The following is a 20468-nucleotide window of genomic DNA, read 5'->3' on the forward strand; positions in this document are numbered from 1 at the left end:
AGGCCGCCCGGGGGCTTGGCCACTCCATCCCCGCCCGCCCCGCCCCGCCCGCGGCTGCCCGCGGCGCTGCCTGTCCGCTCCGCCGCGGCCGGCTCCCGCCTCCCTCCCTCTTCTCCGCTCACCGCAAGGTTTCGGACGTTTCCCGTCCATAACCGAGCGGGAGCGGCGGGAGGGAGAGCGGGAGGGCGCGGGCAGGGGCTGCGGGGCGGGAGGCGTCCCTCAGGCGGGCGGTAGGACAGCCCGGCGGGCGGGGCGGGCGCGGAGCCCTTCCTGAGTGGCGGCGCGGCGGGCGGTGGCGGCGGCAGTGCGGGGCGCGGGCGGAGGTGCGCGGGCGGCTTGGGGGGGGGGGGGGGGCGGGCGGCTGAGGGTGAGGGGGGCCGCTGAGGGTGAGGGGGGCGGCGGCGTGCTCTGGGTGCCGGGACGGGGGGGTGGTCGGTCGGTCGGTCCCGGACGGAGGAGGGGCGGAGGGTGAAGGGGGGCGGTGAGTTGTGTACGTGAGGGGCGGGTGCGGGGGGGTGTGTTGCTTAATTTTAAGGGGGGGGGGGGGGGTCTGGTGGGGTGCGTGCGGCCCCCTGAGTGTGTACCCGAGGGCGGGGGGGGTGCCCGTGCGTGCGGCCGAGCGGGTGCGTAGTGGGTCCGGGCTGTGCGTGGGGCGAGGAGCGGCTGTGGGGGACTGGGGGGGTGTCGGGGGGGGGGGGGGGAGGGTGAGAGAAGCGGGTGTCTTTTGGGGGGGGTGTAGCTCGCGTGCGCTGTGAGTACGCGGATGTGTCGCGTGCGAGAGCGTATTTGAAAGGTGTTGCGGAGGGTACGAGGGTCGGGGCGGTGCGGTGCGTGCGGGGAGAGGAAGGGGAGCAGGGGGAGGAAGAGGAGCAGGTGCCGCAGGCTGCGGAAGGAGCTTTGGCCGTTTGCGTGTGTGTAGGGGTGTCTCGTCGGGGTGCCAGGGCAGCAGCTGACTTCTGAAAACGTGGGGATAGTGCGTGTTGCGGGGGGGGGGGGGGGGGGGGGGGGGCCGAGGCCCAGTTAGGTCAGTGGGTACGTTGTGAGGAGAGCGGCCGTGCCAGGCGCGGGCCTGGTTTGGGTGCCTGTGTTGTCAGCTGGGCAGGGAAGATCCGGAGAAAAGTTTCCATCGGGTGCGGGGAGGCAGCTCGGCGCAGATGGAGGAAGAGCACCGTTGCAGAGAGGCGATACAAGGAAAGGTGCCGGGGAGGAGGTCCGTTTTCTGGACCTCTACTGACGCGAGGGGTTTGGTTTGTGGGATGCCAGCGTAGCCGGAGCGGGCTGGGGAACGAGGAATGCTGCGCGGCACGTCGAAGGTGCGGAGCTGCGGGGCGTGAGGTGTAGACGTGGAAGGGGGTGGCTGGCAGCTCGCGGCGAGTTTTGTGAAGCTGTAGAGAGCTGCGATACCTGAGTGGGCTGGGCTCGGGACAGCAAGTGTTTCTCTAACCCTCTAGGGAAAACGTGTGTCTCTGGGAGAGGGAGCGCTGTGAGCTTGAACGCTAAAAGCGTGACGGGATAAGGTGAACGTTGCTGTGAAGCACCAAAGAGCTGGAGCTGCGGGGACCGTTTTTTGCCCTGGGCAATAAAAAACTGCAGATGAGGATTTTTTTTGTAGGGAAACCCTGTTTTGGAATGAGCTTTGGGAAAGTTACAGAGGACGTTTTTGGGGTGGCGGATGCCATTTTGTTCTGCTTCCCATGGGGATACGCAACGGAAGTTACTGAGCTTAGCACCGACGGTTAAAACGAGGGATGGTGGCGTGGAATTGTGCCACGGAGAGTGCATCAGGGGAGTCACGCTGGCAGCGAGGTTGGCTGGGCGCTGGGACAATTTTCCAGTGGGGAAGTGGTGGAACAGTTATTGGGAGGGGAATCGAAAACTGCGCTGGCTGCTGTTGGTACAGTGCTGGGTCACTGGGGAGATGAGTATTTATTTACAGGAACATTTGCAGACCACAGTCATAAGCCAGACTCCTCGTGTGTTAGATGCTGTTCAAAAAGTGTAATAGGAACTAATTCTCTGTGCTGCTGCCCTTGGAGCGTCTTCTGTTTCTTCGCTTTTTTGGCTCTGTGTGAGGCAGGCAGATTGCTTACCTTGAAATTGTTCCGAATAGACCAGATTGGACTAATACCAGTCTTTCTCCACCTCTCTAGATATCAAAATGAGTTCCATGCTGACCCATGCCATCAGAAACCTCCCTGCTTCCTCAGCATGGGCTGCCAGGGTCTGTAAGTAGCTTTACATTTATTAAAAGCTTGGCATGGTAGGTCATAAAGTTCTAAGCGTTGGGTTTGGAATGGATGCCTGCATCTGAATCTCTGTTCCGTTGTCATCTTAAAAAAGATGACAGTGTTTTCTTTTAAATAACTAATTCCATTGTTGCCATATTTGTCCCTTCCCACATCAGATGTGGGAGGAATCTCATGTTAACGGGTAATATGAACTATGTTGTTTTTATGAACAAAGTAAACTAAAAAACATCTCACAGATGTTCAGGTGCAGTTGTCTTATTCTGACATTATCTTACTTTTCTAACAGTTCTTACAGAAACGAGAAATGTTCTTAACGTTTCAGGTTTGACAGACCCTATTTTTTCATTTCTTGTTTTTCAGTTGCTCGATCGCTCAGCTGCTCTTCACAGTTACAAGCTGCAGGTAAAGTGAAAACACCAGGAATCTCAGTGGGTCTGTGCTACTGAAGACTATTTTTGAAGCCGCCTCCCTTTTCCAGAGTCTCATTCGACATAAACCTCAGAAACGCAGCGCAGATGGCTTTGGTTTGAGTGCCCCTCAAAAGTGGCAAACAAGTGAAACTGCAGGCAAACCACTGTTGGCAGCAGAGTCCTCTCAACCTCTGCATGCCCCTCGCTCCCAGCAGCTCTGCCCAGTCCAGAGCTCACGCCCCATCGTCACCTGATAAGATTGCTATTTCTAGAATCTAAACGGAGAGGCTAAGCTTGGGGGTTTATAAGCTGTCTGGCAGTAACCAGATCGCTTGCCCAGAGGGGAGGGGATTGTCCCTGACAACGAGAAGCTTGTGGAATTAGCTCTGAAGCCCAGCGAGACCAGTAAGAGGCTCAGGTCTCGGTGGAGCCGCTGAGCACGCGCGGTTACGTGGGTTTTTAGCTGCGGCCCTTAGCGAGCGGTCGGGGTGATCCGGCGTTCTGGGATTCATTGTTGGGGGGCGTTGCTCAGGTGACTAATGCTTTGAGCTGCCTGGATTTTGGAAACCGGCCTAGACAGCAGCTCCCCCTCGTCTCCTTGGCTTTGCGCAGAGCGCCTTATATAACCCAGGAACAGTGCTGGAGTTTCATACTGGTGCTGGCGCTTGCTTGAGCACGGTATTTAGTTGGACTTAATCTGCTTTTACGTGTCTTTGTCCTTTTCCCGCTTGTGAAAGGAGCTGCCCCGTGCTGCCGTATGTGCTCGTTAAGATTTGCAGGCCTGATTGCATTAGGAAATTCTCACTGAACTCTTTGTTAATCATCACTCCAGAAGAGCTCTGACGGTGGCCTGTTGAACGATAACTGTGCTGTGGCGTGCTTTGTCTTGAACCTGAGATGCTCGGACACCTTACAGAGAAGTAGCAAGTTGCCCACAGCAACTATATGTGCTCTTCTTGCTACTGCTTTCCTATGGGAGTGAAAGTTAGTTGAATTCCTGAAAGTTAATTCACCTCCTGAACTCGTGTTTTGATTCACCTTGAATTATCTTGCCTTTACTGAGCGGTAAGAGCACATACGTAGGCAGTTACTGTGGAAGGTGGGTTGCTGTTGCAGTCCTTGCTGCTCCCCGAGTGAGAGATCTTACTCAGGCTTCGAATTTGCTCTGCCTCATTCATATTGTAAGCCGTGCAGCAGCTTTAGAGGCGCTTCTTCCTGCAGCGTTCTTGTCAGTGGTAACGGAGACTGGGAGTTAATGTGCCTTTGTTCTCAGCTGTACCATTGCCTCAGCGTAGCTATAGAGGAGTCTCTCTGCTGATGGGGGACGTTAAAGCATTGTTGTTAAACCATTTTTCACAGATCACATAATTAGACAGACAGAGACGAGATTACAGCTCTGGCGTCCTGCCTACTCTGCTTTTGACTTATGCACCAGAAGAGAACAATTTCCCTAGTTTTCTGGTAGTTTTTACAGGGTCTTACTTTAAGCTCGCTGGTATTCTTGTTAACATCACTTCTCTCTTAGCAGTCCAGCCTAAGAGTAAGAAGACCTTAACCAAAAGTGGCGTGAAGAATATCGTTGTGGTAGAGGGCGTCCGTATTCCATTTTTGCAGTCTGGCACCTCGTAAGTATAAAATAAGAAGAAAATACATGCTGACTTGGTTAACAGTAGAATCTTTCTGTGAAAAAATGTTGGCTTACTTGTTCATTTTAATGTAGTTATTCTTATGCCTAACAGTACTGAAGTGGCAATGAGTTAGGCTGCTACAGTTGTTCCAGCTTACCTAATGAAAAAACGTGGTTTGAAGAAGATTGTCCACGTATGTGACTTCTGAGAAGAATGAGGATTTATGCCGCACGTCTAGAGGAAGCTGTTGGTGAATCTATAGCAGATAAAGCAACGCGTTTCACAAAACTAGCAGGGCAGGTGCAGAGACTGCTGTGGGCTCTTCTTACTAGACTGTTACGCCACCAAATTCACAGCTGAATTAGGACCAGACCTAACTCTTAGGATGGATAGGGGATTTCTTTATTCTGTTACTGCTGCTTTTCAATGTTTTTAGTACAGTGATTGTGTGCTGACCTATACGCCGATAGTCTTCACAACCCTGGGGTGTGAAATGTTTGATTGTAAATGCAGTGGAGCATTTCTGGTGCGTCACCAGTTCTGTGCCGCTGATGTGCGCTTACAGTGGTGAAGTAGACATCTGTATCGGTTTCTGACACTCCTAAGTTTCTTGCCTTTCTTCTTTAACTTCCAGGTATGCGGATCTAATGCCACATGACTTAGCAAGAGCAGCGTTGCAGTAAGTAAATTGAATACTGGAAGGGCCCAGAAAACTCTCTCTTGTTGAACTGCTGGGGTCCCGGTGCTGGTACGGTGGCTTCAGCAGATTTGGAAGCCAAGGTGCTTCATTTTTCATGGTCCGCCACCGCCTTAGTAGGTGGCTCAAGCAGTAGGGTTTACAATAGGCTTGTGTTAAAGAGTATTGTTACACAGAGATGGCATTGTTGTCTTGCTTGACAAATTTTAGTTAATTTGAATTCTGACTGTAGTTTTCTTCACACAGAGATCATAGCTACTGTTGAGGCATGCTTACAATTCAAGGGAAAAACAATCTGGGCAATTCAGAGAAAACTAAGTGGCAGCAAGAGTAACAAGCTAATTCTGTCATCTTGCCCTGTCCCTTCCGTTCTGCAGTGATTAGACAAAAGCTGTAGGTCGTGAGCAGTGGGTTGGTTTGGTTGAGAAGCAGGGCAAAGTGCTGTTGAAAAGGCAGAAGGCTTTACTGGAGGGGGGAAAGGAGATTTCAAGGCCCAAGGAAAGATCGTGAGGTTGGGTGCGGTCGTGCCAAATCTGAATGCCGTGTTTAGCCAAGGCAGGCTAGTTTGGTTGACGGGCAGCGCGCGAGCGCTGTGTCCTGGACATCGAGGGGGTTTTAGTGGTTTGGCTGCGGAAGAGAAGTTATTGATTGAGGTGCCTTTGGTTTCATTTTTATTTGGTGCTTTGTAGTGCATGAAACTACATTTGAATCCCAGTGGCCTTAATCCCTGCCTGCAATGGGATTTGCTGCGGTGGCGTGTTTGTCAAGATGTTCTGGCAAATGATGCAATATGTTTTCTAATGAACTGTGAAAACACACTGCTTATTTTCTGTGTGTATTGAAGTTTTGCATGTTCCTACACTGAAGGTGATTGGCTTTGTTATCTCTTAAGGCCCTCTTCCTTTAATTTTGATGTCAGAATGCTCCGAATCAGGGAAGATACTAACTACTAACAACAGTTTCGAGGGGGGGTGTGTGTGTGTAAAGTAGTTGCTTTCATGAAATTATGTAATCATTTATAGTGATATTATTGCCATGATTATTTGCAGTCGGTAGTCAATTACGCTTTTCATTAAGTACATACGCACACAAGATTTCTTCTGAGCTAGGGGCAGATGTGGCTCCACTGTTGCCTTGTTCTCCAGCCAACCTGGTGGAAGGAGGGTGTTTGAGGACTGTGACAAGGTTATTGCTTACATGGTGCAAACTCTGTTTGTTTTGATCTTCTCCTTAGGGGGTTGCTGAACCGGACCAGTGTCCCAAGGGATGTTGTTGATTACATTGTTTATGGCACGGTTATCCAGGAGGTGAAGACGAGTAATGTCGCCAGAGAGGTGGGTTACGTGCAGCATTTCCCCTGTGAGCCTGATTTCTGCAACTAGTACGAAGATGACAAGCACTTGCAAAAAAAAAAAAACGTGATTATGGTTCGTTTCAACGTGATTTGATTGAGAGTATGAACTAGTTGTGCAGTATTGCCTGTCAAGTAACTCTATGGGGCTCTGCCTCCTGTTGAAATCTGCCGTAGATCAGGTGCATTTCAACGCTGTGAAACCTCTGCTTGATTCTTCCCTGAAAGGGAAGCTTTTGTTGATGATTGCCGATCGCTCAGCTCTAACTACCAGTTGGACTCAAATGCCGGCCTGTCCGAAGTACTTGAGAGGACCAGAGCATGCTGTGATAGATTGTTTTACTGGGGTATTTATTTATTTTAGTTGGCTGATCAGACGCAGCTTTTGAATGATCTGAAATGGAGTAGCTTAGCTGCCCTTTTTTCTGGCAGTCAGAAAACACAATTCGCATATTTTACACAGAAAGAAGCTGGTCCACTGAAGTAATGTTACAGAGGCGGCATGTGATTTTTTTTCTATAACCTGGAGCCTCTGCTGCTGTTCTCTGCAGCTGGGGAAAACCGTGACGTAACCTGGGCTGGAAAGGCTTGGGAGGTTACAAGGCTTTCCAGTTCCATCAGCAGTTTTAGCCTTGTATATGCAAATACTTACTTTGGTCACCTGCCAGTCAGATGAGGCTGCGGTGTAATTTTAACTTGGGAACAACTGTTGAACTTTAAACTAGTTGGCCACGTCTCAGCTAGGGAAGGTCTTGCTGTGAGCAGTTCTCCCGTGATGGGAGGCCGTGCTCTCAGCTGGGTCAAATGAGACGCTGCATTCTGAACTGCAGGAAAAGTTTTCTGTTCTGTGTAGAGCAAGTCACGGTGCCTCGTACTGAGGGGTCTAAATAATTCCTGTCAGGTGCCGCCTTTGCAAATCAGGTGAAGCAAAGATGATGTCAAGTAGTTGGAAGCTCTTTCGAAATTGTGAGGTGTGCGATTAGTTTGTCCCTTTATTAATGGGGGGCCAGTGACTGCCCGCATAACGCGATTGAGAGCCCTGGCAGCTGGGCAGCTGCCGTCTCCTCCTGTTTCCAGAGTCTGGGGAGGGGAAGAGCTGCTGCAGTAATTTGCTGGATGAAAACTCGATGTACTTGTTTTCAGCTTAGTCTGCAAAGGTGTGTTGCTGGGCAGAAGGTAGCTCTGACCCTGTGGAGCAAAAGGTGTAGGTTTTAACAATCATTCTTTGTTGCTCATAGGCTGCGTTGGGAGCGGGTTTCTCTGACAAAACTCCAGCCCATACAGTCACCATGGCTTGCATTTCTTCAAACCAGGCTATGACCACAGGTATGTTGGCTGGAAGAAGCAGCTGTGGGTTTGCGAAGGAGCTTAGCAACTCCTCTACATCCCTCAGCTAACTTGCACTGCTTAGTGAATATAAGTAAGCATCTGAAGAAGTTCTGGAATGGAGGGAAAGTTTTCGAACCAACAAAATACAATGTGAATGGAGTGTCTGCTGTAGACCTGCCAGCAGCTGGACACCCTTTGCATCCAGTGATAGTCTCTGCTCAGCGTCCATGTTAGCTTGGGAGGTAAAGACTACGTCGTGGTAAGGAAGTTGTTACCTTTCAGGCTACTTTCATCTTTGACTTAGCCTAAACAGAGCAAAAAAATTGAGACCCGATTACTGTCCTGAATCACCGGGGATATTCTTCTCCCAACTGCTGTGTGTGACAAAGAGAAGTGGAAGCAAAGTTACAAACCCAGTATGATTCAGAAAACGTCTGTTCAACCTGCTTGATCTCTGTTAAGCACATGTTGTGTGACTCGGCCAAAGCCAGAGGCTGGAGAAGGAAATAAAATGTAGTAGTACCCAAGGCACTAATGGGGTAAGTGTCACTTCTCCCCACAGCTCTCATGGGAAACTCTGTCTCGTTCTGCAGGCGTGGGTATGATTGCAGCTGGACAGTGTGATGTCGTCGTAGCGGGGGGTGTGGAGTTAATGTCAGACGTTCCCATTCGTCACAGTAGGAAGATGAGGAAGACTATGCTCACTCTTAACCGAGCCAAGACCTTGGGCCAGAAGCTCTCCCTGATTTCCAAAATTCGCCCTGACTATTTTGCTCCTGAGGTAATTTTTTTCCAGGTGTTTAGATATTTAAGCTAAACAGTTTTATAAGGAGGTGTAAAACAAGTTGCCTTAGGTAATTTTTTTAGCCTCAATGGAGAGGATTTAAAAAGGGAGAGCTGGCTGCCTGTGGCTCACTTTTATCGGATCTTTGTCCCGTGCTTTCAGTTAAAACTGCAGTTGATTAATGCATCTCATAGCATTCGTGACTCTCTGCTTTGTTTTCTTACATGTTGGTCTTCAGTAAACCTAACTCATTTCAAAACCTCCCTCTCCTTCTGCAACTCCTAGACAAACTGTGCTGGAGACTACAAAGTAGAAGCTTTTTTCCATCAATATAAAACTTACGCAAGGGTCCTAAAGGGTCAGAAGAATTTTTGTTTCTTAAATAGTAGAAGTAACATGCTTAATATCAGAGAGGAGCATCCTCAGTATATTAATGTAACTGTTGTTTGATTAATGCACCTTAAATATGCCTTATGATTACTGCTCCTGGCCATATCCTGCCAGGTGCTGAATGTGTTCAGCTCCCACGTTTGGGACCCGATGAGAATCGGTGGTCTGCTGGTTACTGTCAGGAGTCTGCTGTAGAGGGAGCCACTCTTCTGTCTTGGAGGTCATGGGAGGGGTGAATTATGACATGGTGGAGATGGGAAGGAGAAGCACTTCCCTCCTCACCACCACCGAGCTCTTCATGAGAAAACTGTCTGCGTCTGTGCCGCTGCTGCCTGCCTTTAGCGTGAGGGCAGCGAAGCACAGTGTACGTACAGCAGAGACGAGGTCCAAGTAAGGTGCGAAAATTGCAGACTTAAGTGCGTGCAGGGATTTCCTGTGTGCTGCTGGAAGAATAAAAGCTAAGCTGAACGCACTTGCTGTCTCTGGTTTTGCTTGAGGAGGTATTTGACGAGGAGTTTTAAGGTCCCAGGACGTGTTGTTTCACCTTGGCCCAAAAAGTCCGGTCACCCTTCATAGGGGAGTCCTTGTTGAATGGACAAGGCAGCTGCTCTTTGTCTGCGTGTGCAAATCCAATGCAGTTCTTGAACCCCTGGAGTAAGCAGCAGTCTGGATCTCGTTTTTATCCATTTTTTTCTAAAATCTTTGAAAGCGATGATTCCTCTAATACGTTTGACCGAGTCGCTTCTGGTGTGGTTACCATGTGTTAATCGCATAGCCTGAATATTAACTGCTCTACTTAATAAATGGAAGGGCCTCACTGGCTGACTGTGCAGGGCTTAACCAACTTCTGAACTTTATGTAACTGCCCAGGAACAGGTCTTTATGTGTGCTGACTTTATTTTTCTGTTCTGTAGCTCCCAGCTGTGGCAGAGTTCTCCACCAGCGAGACTATGGGGCACTCTGCCGATCGTTTGGCTGCTGCCTTTGCCGTTTCCCGTTTGGAGCAAGATGAGTATGCCCTCCGTTCACACACGCTGGCCAAGAAAGCCCAGGACGGAGGCTTGCTACTCGATGTGGTACCCTTCAAAGTGCCAGGTAAAAGTGCACGTGTTTCATTTCAATAAAGAAATATTTTATTTAGAAAAGCAGGGGAAGCACTGGGGTCAGATTCATAAAGTTCTGTGTATCTGATACGGATTTTAACTCTTTGAAATGCTGTCTGTTCCTCCCTGGGAAACTACTGACATAGGAGCATGTTTCTAAACATGCATATCTAAATATATAAACATATCCTTGCATATCTAAATTTTGTCATACCCACCTCCTGTCTGTGCTAATGCGATGATAGAGCAAGGAAACTCAGAACGGTTGGACCAAGAATCCCCCTGCGCTTTCAGTCGGCCAAGAGAACCCGTTTTTATACCCCAAGCTATTAACAACAAATAGAAAGCCTAATAAAATCCCGGTCTGATAAATCAGGTGCTGGATAGGAAGAGCTGAAATGTGTTCTGCTTGGCATACTCCAGTTCACGAGGCCTCGCAGTTATTGCTCAGATATGAAACAGTTTGGGGAGAAACTTTAAGCTGTCCTTTCTGTGGCCTGATTTCCACCCTCCTCCTCCATCAGCCAGCGGGCACGCTTTGGTGTAGCCATTCGTTTTGGGCACTTCACTCTGTAGTTAGTTTCCTAGAGAGCTTACTTTTATAGATCCACATATAGTCTTTATACTAAAATTGGTACTTTTTGTTAACTGGCTGATTTAAGGAGGCGGTATAGCTGAAGATACATACATTTGGTTCTTCCCAGTGCTCTTACTTCCTCAAAACTTGGCACGTAAGCATGTACTGATTTAGGCTCAGTTGTCCAATTTAGGCTTTATAATCTGAATTTAAATCCTTCTATCAACTGGGTTTTCCATGTGGTAGTTTTTTCTTACAGTAAATAGACTGCAGCACTTTATTTTTGCAGTCTTCAGAGAGAAAGTAACGTAGCTTCAATTTTTAAGTGCTGTTTTTTAGCCATGTTAAATATCCTGATGCCACGAATGGATTTTCCCTTTTTTCTTCCTCCCACTTGTCATAAAAAGCACAGTTTTCTATTCCCCCCCCCCAACTCCTGATGTGCAAATTCATATATGTTGCTGACTTTCTTAGTTTTAATATGCTTTTTTCATCAACAGGCAGAGATACAGTTACCAAAGATAATGGGATCCGTCCTTCCTCAATGGAGCAGATGGGCAAGCTGAAGCCGGCTTTTGTCAAGCCGTACGGAACTGTCACAGCTGCCAACTCCTCCTTCCTGGTAACGCGTGTTCCCATCACTGTGCGAGCCAGAGGGGAAAACTGTCCGGTTTACCCTCTGCCTCCCGTAGGCACGTAGATCAAGCTGGTATAATCTGTGGGAATGAGTTGTCTCCTTTGTAATGTCACCCGCTTTCGGATTTTTCAAGGGTGACTTTGAACCGTGTTATAATCTGGTGAACTTGGGTACTGGATTGTTTCATTTTAAAACCAGTAACTAAACCCCTGAAGTTTTGGTCTGTCTTACCCGTTTGCTTTTCTGTAGCTGCCTCATGAGGGTTGATCGTTCAAAGGCACGTGTAGAAATTCTGTCCCAGGATGGGATTGATCACATTGTAAGTCTAGAAGTTAGTAGTTTTAGTCTAAACTTGTCACTTTAAGGCTTGCCCTGTAATCCACAGAGGGGAAGGAGAGATTTCTCTAGCGCATCTACGGTGAGCTCTCTTCTGCATATGCTCCTTTTTCTCTCTTCAGCGCTTTTAAAGGAAGCTTTTTTTAGATGCTGAAGTCTAAGGTAGTTGTGTGAATTAGGCGAGGTGTATCTGAGCCCCAGTTCCTGAGACTCAGTAGAAGGTGATTGCCACTGAAAGTCTCCCGCAGAGGGCTTGAGGCGACTGTCGTGCTACCGCACGCAGCCCTGACAGATTCTTGTGCGTTTAAAAGGCTGTTTCACAGTTTGTGACGAGCGCTTCAAAGGAAGCAAGTAACTACTGCTGAGGCTCTTTCAGCAGCAAAGCTATTTACTGCTTAGCATTCATGGGGACTTAACAAAAGCCTGGTAATGCCACGGCCTTGGTGTTAGGAACAGCTGAAACTGTCGGTGTGCTCTGTGCCGCAGGTCTGTAGGCCAGCTTCGGCTGTTACCCCAGAAATGAGTGGTCATGTGCCAAAGCCATGACGTTCGTTTTGGCAATGCGGTGAGCCTGTGGCTTGTGTCATCCCAGAATTATACTCTGTTTTTGGGATGGAGCTGGGTGGACAGGTGAGTGTTTGGGGCAACCAGCTTGTCCTCAGGACTGGCAGGGCAGTTAGGCACCTCTGTCCCGTTTGAAACCAGGGGGAGTTGTGGGTCTGGACTGTGAGGAAGTGCTTCAGCAGTGTGTGCGCTAACGTCGTTCGGAGATCATCCATCCATCCATCCATCCATCCATCCATCAGCTCAATCAGGCAGACTTGTTCTTTGTCCCATATCGTAGAGGGATGCCCTGGAAGCTCTGGTTATATTCGGGTCCTCTCCTGCCCGCTGCTCTGCAGGAGGGCCCTCGGGCTGGTTTTGTGCGCGGGGTGTGCCTGCTCTTCAGGCAGTGACCTCACTGGGTGTGTCCGCCTGTTTCAGACGGACGGTGCTTCGGCAGTTCTGCTCATGTCTGAGGAGAAGGCTCTGGCAATGGGATACAAACCGAAGGCCTACCTGCGGTAAGAAGGGACTGCTCTACGTGGCCTCTGAAGCCTGCTCTCGCTTCCTTCTTCTCCTCTTTCTGTTACTAATAGCATTTCTCCTGTGCAGGGACTTTGTGTATGTGTCCCAGGATCCAAAGGACCAGCTGCTACTGGGGTAGGTGGCGATGATCAAGAGCATCCCCTGACAGCCCGTACTAGCGCAACGGCCGTGACTTGCCATTACATGTTTGTTTTTCGGGAAGTATCTCATGAGATATTACATCTCTTCGGGCCTTCTCGCAAAGGTGCGAGAGCCGGTGTGCGAGGTGTGACTCAGCAGGGGGAGGCGGCTAACGTGGGAGAGCAGCTGTGGCCGAAATACTCACCCTGATTTGCTGGCGGGCATCTCCGCCTGTTGGTACTAGCAGTTGGTACTTGGGGTTGTGTTTCGGTTGGAGTGGGACAGGCTGAGAGCTGTGCCATGCGCCCTAGAGGGAAGGAACGTAGCGTGGGTCGCCGTAGAAAAGGGACGATGATGTGAGGAAACATATTCATGCAAGACCTCTGTTTCTTAACTCTTCTTCAGTCCAACATACGCTACTCCCAAAGTGCTGGAGAAGGCTGGTCTAACCATGGCTGATATCGATGTGTTTGAATTCCACGAAGCTTTTGCTGTGAGTACTCTGAACACGAAGGATGCCCCTAACTGTAAAATGCCATTCTGTAGACGTGTTTTCGTGTTGGTGAAAGCTCTTGTTAAGACCTTCACTAAATGTAGATAGGTGTAATTCTACATTTATGTCTAAATATAAGATATTATATACTACATATATACTGTATATAGTTTAAATGTATAACATTTTTACATTGACACAGTCCATGCTAAGAGCGGCTTATGTTGCTTGAAACCTAATCTTACTTTCCCAAGACCCTTGTGTGAAAGAAACCGCTTCTGCGCATCGTCTGCTAATTGGGCTGGGGATATGTGTTACTGTGGTGAGGTGGCTTGTTAATTGGACAGCGTCTTTTTCTAGCTAAGGTGGAGCTAACGTCGATGAGCAGGGCTGATCTTGTAAAATGCTTTTTTTTTCAGTTGGCTGTGTTAGTTTTGGGGCTGTAGCTAGTCTCGAGAGAGCTCCTCTTTGCTAGCGCTGTCCGTAGGCTTTCCTCGAAGTCTGCCATTATCCTTGTTAACGTTGCCCTCCCCTCCTTTTCAGGGGCAGATACTGGCTAACCTGAAAGCTATGGATTCGGACTGGTTTGCACAAAACTACATGGGCAGAAAGTCAAAGGTGAGACACGGTCGGGAGGCTTTTATCTTTAGTTTCGTTTAACTTCAGGACTGATTGAATTCCACGCTGCAGCAGGGCATGCTAGTGCTGCAGAGCAGGGCTTTTGCTGTGGTCCGTGAGGAGAAGCAGTGTTTCTTGAACTCCGGGTTAGCAAATCCCAGTGTGAGCGATTTCTGTGGGAATGATGGCATTCCCGTTGTCAGCGGGAGGTGGAGGACTAGAGCCACAACAGTAATTGTTGGAGAGGAGGGAATTAAAAACAGTGGGAGGGGCTCAGTCCTTCTGCCTGCTTTCTGGCAGCACGGGGTTATACCTGTCCGACCGCAGGTCAGAAAAGCCTTTGGCACAGTTTTGTGCTGTCACCGGGCACTTGTACGTGCCAAAGAACGCTTTACAGCGGTCCAGGCTGGCCCTGTGGGTTTGGTGCTGTGGTGGTAAGGCCAGTCTCCTTCCAGACAGGTGATTGTATGTGTCCCTCTGTGTGTTCTTGCAGGTCGGAGCCCCTCCTCTGGAGAAGTTCAATAGCTGGGGCGGCTCCCTCTCGCTGGGACATCCTTTCGGTGCCACCGGCTGCCGTCTAGTAATTACTGCTGCCCATAGGTTGAAGAAGGAGGGAGGGCAATACGGCCTGGTTGCTGCCTGTGCTGCAGGAGGGCAGGTAATGATGCTGTGTTGGTCTGGCACTGTTCCCTCTGGAGCGGGGCAGCGATTGCATTTCTGCTCCTGCTGGTACCACGAAATCCTGTCCAGGCACAGCGGGTGTGGGCGCACCGCTGAAGTCCCGCGGCACTGGGCGTTCATAACGCCCTCCGGCTTGGCTGGCTGCCTCCTTATCGCAGCTCGGTTCGGGGAGCTCCCTCTGCCTCCTCTGCTTTAGAGACTCTCCAGCCCGTCTCAGAATCATCCCTGGGCAGTGGCGACTGCAGCCCGTCGCTGCCCGTATGGTACAAGAGGGAAGGAGAGACTTCTGCCGTGTTCTGAGGGTTTCGTTTGGTGACTCTCAAAGACTTCCCAAATTGTGGTTTGCGAGCATCATTCTTACCCTGAGAAGAAAGCTCTTTACAAGAAAAATGGGGGTGAGACTCTTCCTACAGCTCTTGAGGCTGTGGATGGGAGCCCTGGTTCGGGTTGCGGTGACTGGTGGCAGTTCTGTAGGGACCTCGCACAGCTGGCCCTCTCTAGCCTGAGGGCGCGGGTCCCGCCGTTGCCTCCTCCCCGAATTCCTAGTTTGGCCCTCAGGAGAGCCTGATGCGTTGGGCAGGGTGGACTCTGCTGCCCTGGCCAGCCCGAAGCACGTCTGTGCTGCCCTGAAGCCGTCAAGCCACTGTCTGCAGAATCCTCCGCGTGAATCGGCTCTGGATTTTTCATCTCCCCTTCTATTTTAAGGCGGTCGGGAGATGGGCACCTCCTGTTGAGTGCGCGTCTCAATAATTAGTCTTTTCTGTGACTGTTCTCTCTCTTTCTCTCTCCTTCCAGGGGCACGCGATGATAGTGGAGCTTTACCCTCAGTAACGGGACAAGGGACTGCCGAGTGGGTGTTCCTGTGCCTGGCAATGCCGTTTCAATGCACTAATAAAAACATACATACGATCCTTCTCGGAAGGGATTTTCGGTGGCCTTTGTAAATACCTTTTAGCTACTCAGCTGGTAATTTTCAACAAATGAGCGCGCTCTAGGAAATATTCCGATTCCAGGAGAATAAAAGTTAACGTGGCTCTTAGTCCCTCCAGGGTCCTTGTAACCTGATTTCTACTGTAACTCTCCAGTAAGCGAGATTTCTCCCCCCGGAGGAGGAGGATTCCAAAGCTGGGTACAGAGAATTAAGTTTGGAGATAAGGAGAAGATAAAGTACCGGAGGTCGGCGGGCTGAGATGGGAGTTAATGTGTCCTTGTAGGGAGTAACAATTGTTTTCAGAAAAGGGGTGCAAACCGAGCTGGCTGGCCTGGTCTGCCAGGAGGAAGTTTGCTGCACGATGTCCAGATGGCACTGGAATTAGCAAATTGCTTCTGACAAACGAGCGTCACTGATGTTAGCCACAATAAATCAGGAAAAACCAAGCCCGTCTGGCTTTCTTCTTTCCCTCCCCTCGCCTGAAATATGTCGGGGACGGTTTCTGTGGTGTTTGTCGCGGGGGCTGTGTGCTCTGAGGTGGCACCGGGTGTCTGCTCTCTGAAATGGGAGAGGGCTGCTGTGAAATCTGCCCAGAACCCACCTTGAGCTCCAGAGCCCCAGTGAATCATCAAAATACGTGCTTTTGAGGCTGTTTTGGTAACTCCCGCTTCTCTACGGCGCCTTGATTACACACGTTCAGTGTCTGGCATTTTGAAAATTCAGAAACGGGGGCAGTGTAAGGCTTACGCGGAATCAAGTCGAGGATAAACTTCAGCTGTGCAGGCTTGGGGTCTCTCTCCCAAGATTTTGGGAAGATGAGACAGTTGCTCCTGCCCTTTTGGTTCATGTTCCGGCTTATTTTCTTCACTCGTCTCTTTGTGGTTTTGTTATGCTGAGGATGGCCGGTGTTTCTTGCCGGGGGATAGAGATGATTCTAAAACAACCTGCAAAAACCTTCGAGTCCTTTGTATGAAAGAAACAGCTTCTGCAACCCACCAGCTGCTGTACAGCCCCGCAGTTCGGGAGGCACACCTGAGAGAAGGGAGGGGTGCGACGCTGGGTGGTTCTTGTTTATTCCTGGCTGGAAATCTTGCGCAACGCTGCTGCTCTGCGGGGATGGGAACGCGGCGCAGGGAGGCGGCTGCGGGTGCAAGTGGGGAACCGCCTGGGTGAGGGGAGAAGGGGCCTGTTTGGTTTTGTGGGTGTCTTTAAAGGTAACGTAGCTCCACGCGACGGAAATGTGTAGCTGCTTTGCTTTGTGGATGAGGCTAAGCCCGCCCGTCCTGCCTGCGCGGGCACGGACCTGCCTGCAGCCGTGGATGGATGGTGGGGGCACGAGCGCCCCGACGGTGGTTAAACATTGGAACAGGCTGCCCAGGGAAGGGGTTGAGTCCCCATCCCTGGAAGTATTTAAAAGACGTGTAGATGCGGCGCTGAGGGACATGGTTTAGTGGGTGGTGGTGTTGGGTTGATGGTTGGACTCGATGACCTTAGAGGTCTTTTCCAACCTTAATGATTCGATGATTCCATGACTGCCCCGCTGCAAGCCCGGGGGGGGCTGTTGTGGCTGTGCTGGGGGGAAAAGCTGTGGCTGGGGCTTGCTGCAGGGACCAGAGGGAACTGAAGCACGTACGCTGCTCCGTGCTGGCGTGTTTGGGGCTGGGAAGATGCTGTTTGTGCCCTGTCCGGGAGGTGAGCTGATACGGCGTGAAATATTTCCACGGCTCAGGTGCAAGCGTGTTGCTGGTGTCCTGGGGCAGCCCTTGCAGCCCCGTGGCCCTGTTGGACCGTTCTGGCCTGCCTGTTCCGTGGTGGATCGTTTTCACAGTTATTTGGGGGATTTAATCCCCCTCCAGGGTCTCGGGGGGGGGGGGGGGCAGAGCAGCGCCGTGGGCTGTTGCGGGCGGTGGCTGGGTCCCTACGCGCTCGGCGGGGCAGGGCTGCAGCCCTTTGGGATGTGACTCATCCTGCTCCTCCCGCCTGCTCTGCTGGTGCCTCTCCTGCCTCCTCGCTGCCCGTCGGGGACCCTCGCTGCCACCGTCGTCGTCATAGGCGAAGCCGCTCCGGTGCGTCCCGTGCCGGTCTGTGGGGGAAAGGTGCTCGGGGCAAACGGGACAGGCTGGCTGCAGCGAACCGGGAGAGGAGATGGAGGAGCCTTTGCAGAGCTCCTTCACCGGCTCTCAGTACGGACGGAGCCCGGCTCTGCTCTCCTCCAACCGGGCCTGGGTCTTGGCCCTCGGCTCCCCGAGACGGCCAGGAGTCCCCTCGCAGCCTGGCGGTGCTGTTTGCCGGGGGAAGCCGGGCTGTCGGGGTTTGCACGGGGCTGTGCCCGCAGAGGCAGGGCTGGGGCAAAGGTTTCTTTCGCTCTCCTGGTGTTCGGCACCGACCCGGGGTGGAGGTGCGAGGCGGAGGGCGGTGAGGAGGAGGGGTTCAGGCCAGGGAAGGGGGTCCCGGCTGGGCTGGGGGAGCCGTGCTGTGACGGTGTGTCCCCACACCCCCCGCCCAGGGCTCACGGAGGCGGCGGGCATGGGCAAGCCGGGGCTGATCTCACCTCCTGGGTGTGTCGGGCTCTGCACGTGTGCTTGGCGGGACGGGCAGTGGGGCCTCACTGCAGCCTCCAGCTTGGTGCCCCGGTAAGCAGCCCCCTTCTGTTGGGGGGGCCGGGGGGCACGGACCAGGTGGCATTGGGGAGGACGGCCACCCCGACCTGCATCCCCCCGGGGAGGCGGTGGCGGGCAGGGACCACAGGATGGGGTGCTTTGTCATGGCGGAGGGCTGGGGGGTTTATTTGGCTGGCAGGACATGGGGGGTTGGTCCGGAGGCAAAGCCGCAGGACCCCCGGCTGATGAAGCCCCGTTTGCAGGGAGCCTGAGCTGCCCCCGCGCCCTGCCCACTGCCCCCCATGGACACCCGGCTGCAGGATGGGGCCGAGGCACTGCTGGAGGGGTGCCCAACGGCCGAGGTGAGCGTGGGCAGGGGCTTGGGAGCTGGAGACACCCCACAGATAATTGGGGCTGGGCCCCGGGGGCTGGGGACCCCCCCACGGGTGGAGGATGGGGACGTGGGTGCAGCCACTAGCATCGGTGCGGGGATGGGACCGAGGGTCACGTTCAGGCTGGGTAGGGGGGACACTGGCATGGAGGAGCCAGCTTGACCCTACAGCTTCCATGGGGCTGGAGGGACAGGCTGGGGGACGAGGGGACGTCCCAGCTCACCCCTCTCCTCCCGGCGCAGGTGTCGGAGGGGGCCCGGTGGGAGCAGCGCCCAGTGGGGCAGTGGACGGTGGCGGAGGTGGGTGCCTGGCTGACCGCGCGGAGCGGGGCCGGGGAGCTGGCAGAGCTGGCGCGCGAGCACGCCGTCTCGGGCCGGGCCTTGCTGCGGCTGACAGAGGGGACCCTGCGACGCATGGGGGTGGCCCCGCGGAGCCGACGCAGGGAGCTGCTGCGGGAGCTGCTGTGGCTGCAGCTGCAGCAGGAGCTCGAGGAGCTGCTGAGCATCGTTGGGGGTGAGCATCCCCCATGCTGGGGCCATGGGTTGAGGGTGGGCACTGGCCGTGACGATACCGGGGGGTGCATGGGCTGGTCCCCCCCAAGTGGTTACCATCACCTCTCTCCCCAGAGTGAAGATGATGTCCCTGCAGATGTTCCCGGGGATGTCCCGGAGCCTGCAGACGGAGAGCTGACACCACGGGAGGACAAAGCAGCAGCTGGAATTGAGCACCCGAGGCAGGAGTGGTGCCGGAGCGAGCCCCGAGTTCACCGTGTCCTCCCCAAAGAAGCCCAGACCCGGCTGGTGCTGGCAGGCGAGGCAGGGAGAAGTGCTCACCGGGTGCCCGGCAGCACAAGTTGAGGGCGGCTGCCCCTCGCGCCGCTGCTGGACTCCCATGGGGTCCCACCAGCTCTGGCAAGCTGGGGGGAGCCCTACTGGCCCCGCAGCCCCCCAGGATCCTGCTGCAACCCAGGGGCGGCCCAGCCCCAGGATTGACACTCCAGTGACAAGGCACAGCAGTGTCTGCCTGTCTGTCCGTCCACGGGGCAGAGGGGCCAGCGCGGGGGGGATGAGTTCCCGAATTGCTGTGCTGGGGAAATCTATTGCCTCGGTGCCTGGGGCTGGCAGGAGGAGCACAGCGCAGAGCCGGCCAGCCTCAATAAACACCTTCTTGGTAACGACAGAAGGGTCCCCGCTCCCAAATTTCAGTCAGAGCTGAAAGCCCAATCCCACCACACCCCTGCCCGGCAGCCCGGGAGAGGGAGGCTGCAGAACCCTCTCCCCTGCTATTTTCCTGGCCCCAAACTTTTGCAGCGGTGGGGAGGCAGCCAGCCCCCACCCCGGTACAGCCGGCACCAGGCAGGCTCCCGGGGCAGCTGTGAGCCGCGGGGGCAGGATCCATCCCCGGGACCTGGTTCCCCACGGAAGAAGGGGGGCGAGCGCTCCCTGCCCCTGCAATACCCTCCCACAGCACCCTGAGTCTTGTGTGGTCCAGGGGCTCTGGCCGGATCCTGTGCCCCCCCCCGCAAAGAGGAAGGGGGTCCGGGAGGTGGGGGAGATCTGGGGCAGGCAGCATCAGCTGGGTCGCTCAGAGGCAGGTCTGGGGGGAGCAGGTTTGGGGGGATCCTGTGTGCAGGGCCATGGTTGGGGGGGTGAATGCCCATGGGGTGCCTGTGGGATCCCCCTGAGGCAGCCCCCGATCAGGTCCCCGGGGTGACTCGCAGGGGCAAGGTGCAGAGGTGACAATGGCAGGGGGGCTGGGGGACACAACATCACCCCGAGGGACTGGAGCCGTGCTGCGCTTTACCCCTGTGCCCGCTTTCGCAGCAAAAGGGACATCGTGGCTGTGGGGACGGGGCTGGAAAGGCCCTTGGGGTGCACCCTGGGGTGGGGGCACCCATCCGAAAGCAGCTGGCGGAGGGGGTCTCTCCAGCCCCAGCACGGGCATGGACCCTTTCGTGGCTGATGTGCCGGTCCCCAGCAGACGTGCGGCTGATGTGCAGGGAGCAGCGGGGCACAGGAGTGGGGCGGTGTAAGCGGCATCTACCTGCTTCGTG

At 53.2% G+C, this 20468-nt stretch overlaps 2 protein-coding genes across 7 annotated transcripts; both read left to right on the top strand.

Annotated features, from left to right (window-relative positions):
• Positions 1-275: 275 nt before the first annotated feature.
• On the top strand, positions 276-15869 carry HADHB (hydroxyacyl-CoA dehydrogenase trifunctional multienzyme complex subunit beta). Of its 5 annotated transcripts, none has more exons than XM_076332476.1 (16): positions 276-323; positions 2151-2225; positions 2610-2651; positions 4185-4284; positions 4922-4966; positions 6219-6318; positions 7574-7661; positions 8258-8445; positions 9753-9933; positions 11019-11140; positions 12476-12555; positions 12647-12694; positions 13106-13193; positions 13737-13811; positions 14305-14469; positions 15288-15869. In XM_076332476.1, the coding sequence occupies exons 2-16, from the start codon at positions 2159-2161 to the stop codon at positions 15321-15323; spliced, it is 1425 nt and encodes a 474-aa protein (XP_076188591.1). In that variant the 5' UTR covers positions 276-323; positions 2151-2158; the 3' UTR covers positions 15324-15869. The 5 variants fall into 5 exon arrangements, with proteins under 5 accessions (XP_076188591.1, XP_076188594.1, XP_076188595.1 ...); XM_076332479.1 differs by lacking the exon at positions 276-323 and adding an exon at positions 365-386; XM_076332480.1 differs by lacking the exon at positions 276-323 and adding an exon at positions 480-490.
• Positions 15870-17421: 1552 nt separating this feature from the next.
• Positions 17422-19587, top strand: LOC143158909 (uncharacterized). 2 transcript variants are annotated; one of them, XM_076335368.1, is made up of 4 exons: positions 17422-17489; positions 18287-18385; positions 18658-18714; positions 19042-19587. In XM_076335368.1, the coding sequence occupies exons 2-4, from the start codon at positions 18326-18328 to the stop codon at positions 19270-19272; spliced, it is 348 nt and encodes a 115-aa protein (XP_076191483.1). In that variant the 5' UTR covers positions 17422-17489; positions 18287-18325; the 3' UTR covers positions 19273-19587. The 2 variants fall into 2 exon arrangements, with proteins under 2 accessions (XP_076191483.1, XP_076191484.1); XM_076335369.1 differs by lacking the exon at positions 17422-17489 and adding an exon at positions 18002-18056.
• The last annotated feature ends 881 nt before the right edge of the window (positions 19588-20468 follow it).

Source organism: Aptenodytes patagonicus, chromosome 3 (genome assembly GCF_965638725.1).
Source record: "Aptenodytes patagonicus chromosome 3, bAptPat1.pri.cur, whole genome shotgun sequence".
NCBI lineage: Eukaryota > Metazoa > Chordata > Aves > Sphenisciformes > Spheniscidae > Aptenodytes > Aptenodytes patagonicus.

Bases quoted from the DNA above. Each gene is read 5' to 3' on its own strand.
- HADHB (XM_076332476.1), top strand. From the start codon at position 2,159: ATGAGTTCCATGCTGACCCATGCCATCAGAAACCTCCCTGCTTCCTCA. The intron at 6,319-7,573 runs GTGGGTTACGTG...TGTTGCTCATAG, and splicing joins CGAGTAATGTCGCCAGAGAG to GCTGCGTTGGGAGCGGGTTT. The intron at 12,695-13,105 runs GTAGGTGGCGAT...ACTCTTCTTCAG, and splicing joins AAGGACCAGCTGCTACTGGG to TCCAACATACGCTACTCCCA.
- LOC143158909 (XM_076335368.1), top strand. From the start codon at position 18,326: ATGGACACCCGGCTGCAGGATGGGGCCGAGGCACTGCTGGAGGGGTGC. The intron at 18,386-18,657 runs GTGAGCGTGGGC...CTCCCGGCGCAG, and splicing joins AGGGGTGCCCAACGGCCGAG to GTGTCGGAGGGGGCCCGGTG. The intron at 18,715-19,041 runs GTGGGTGCCTGG...CTCTCTCCCCAG, and splicing joins GGCAGTGGACGGTGGCGGAG to AGTGAAGATGATGTCCCTGC.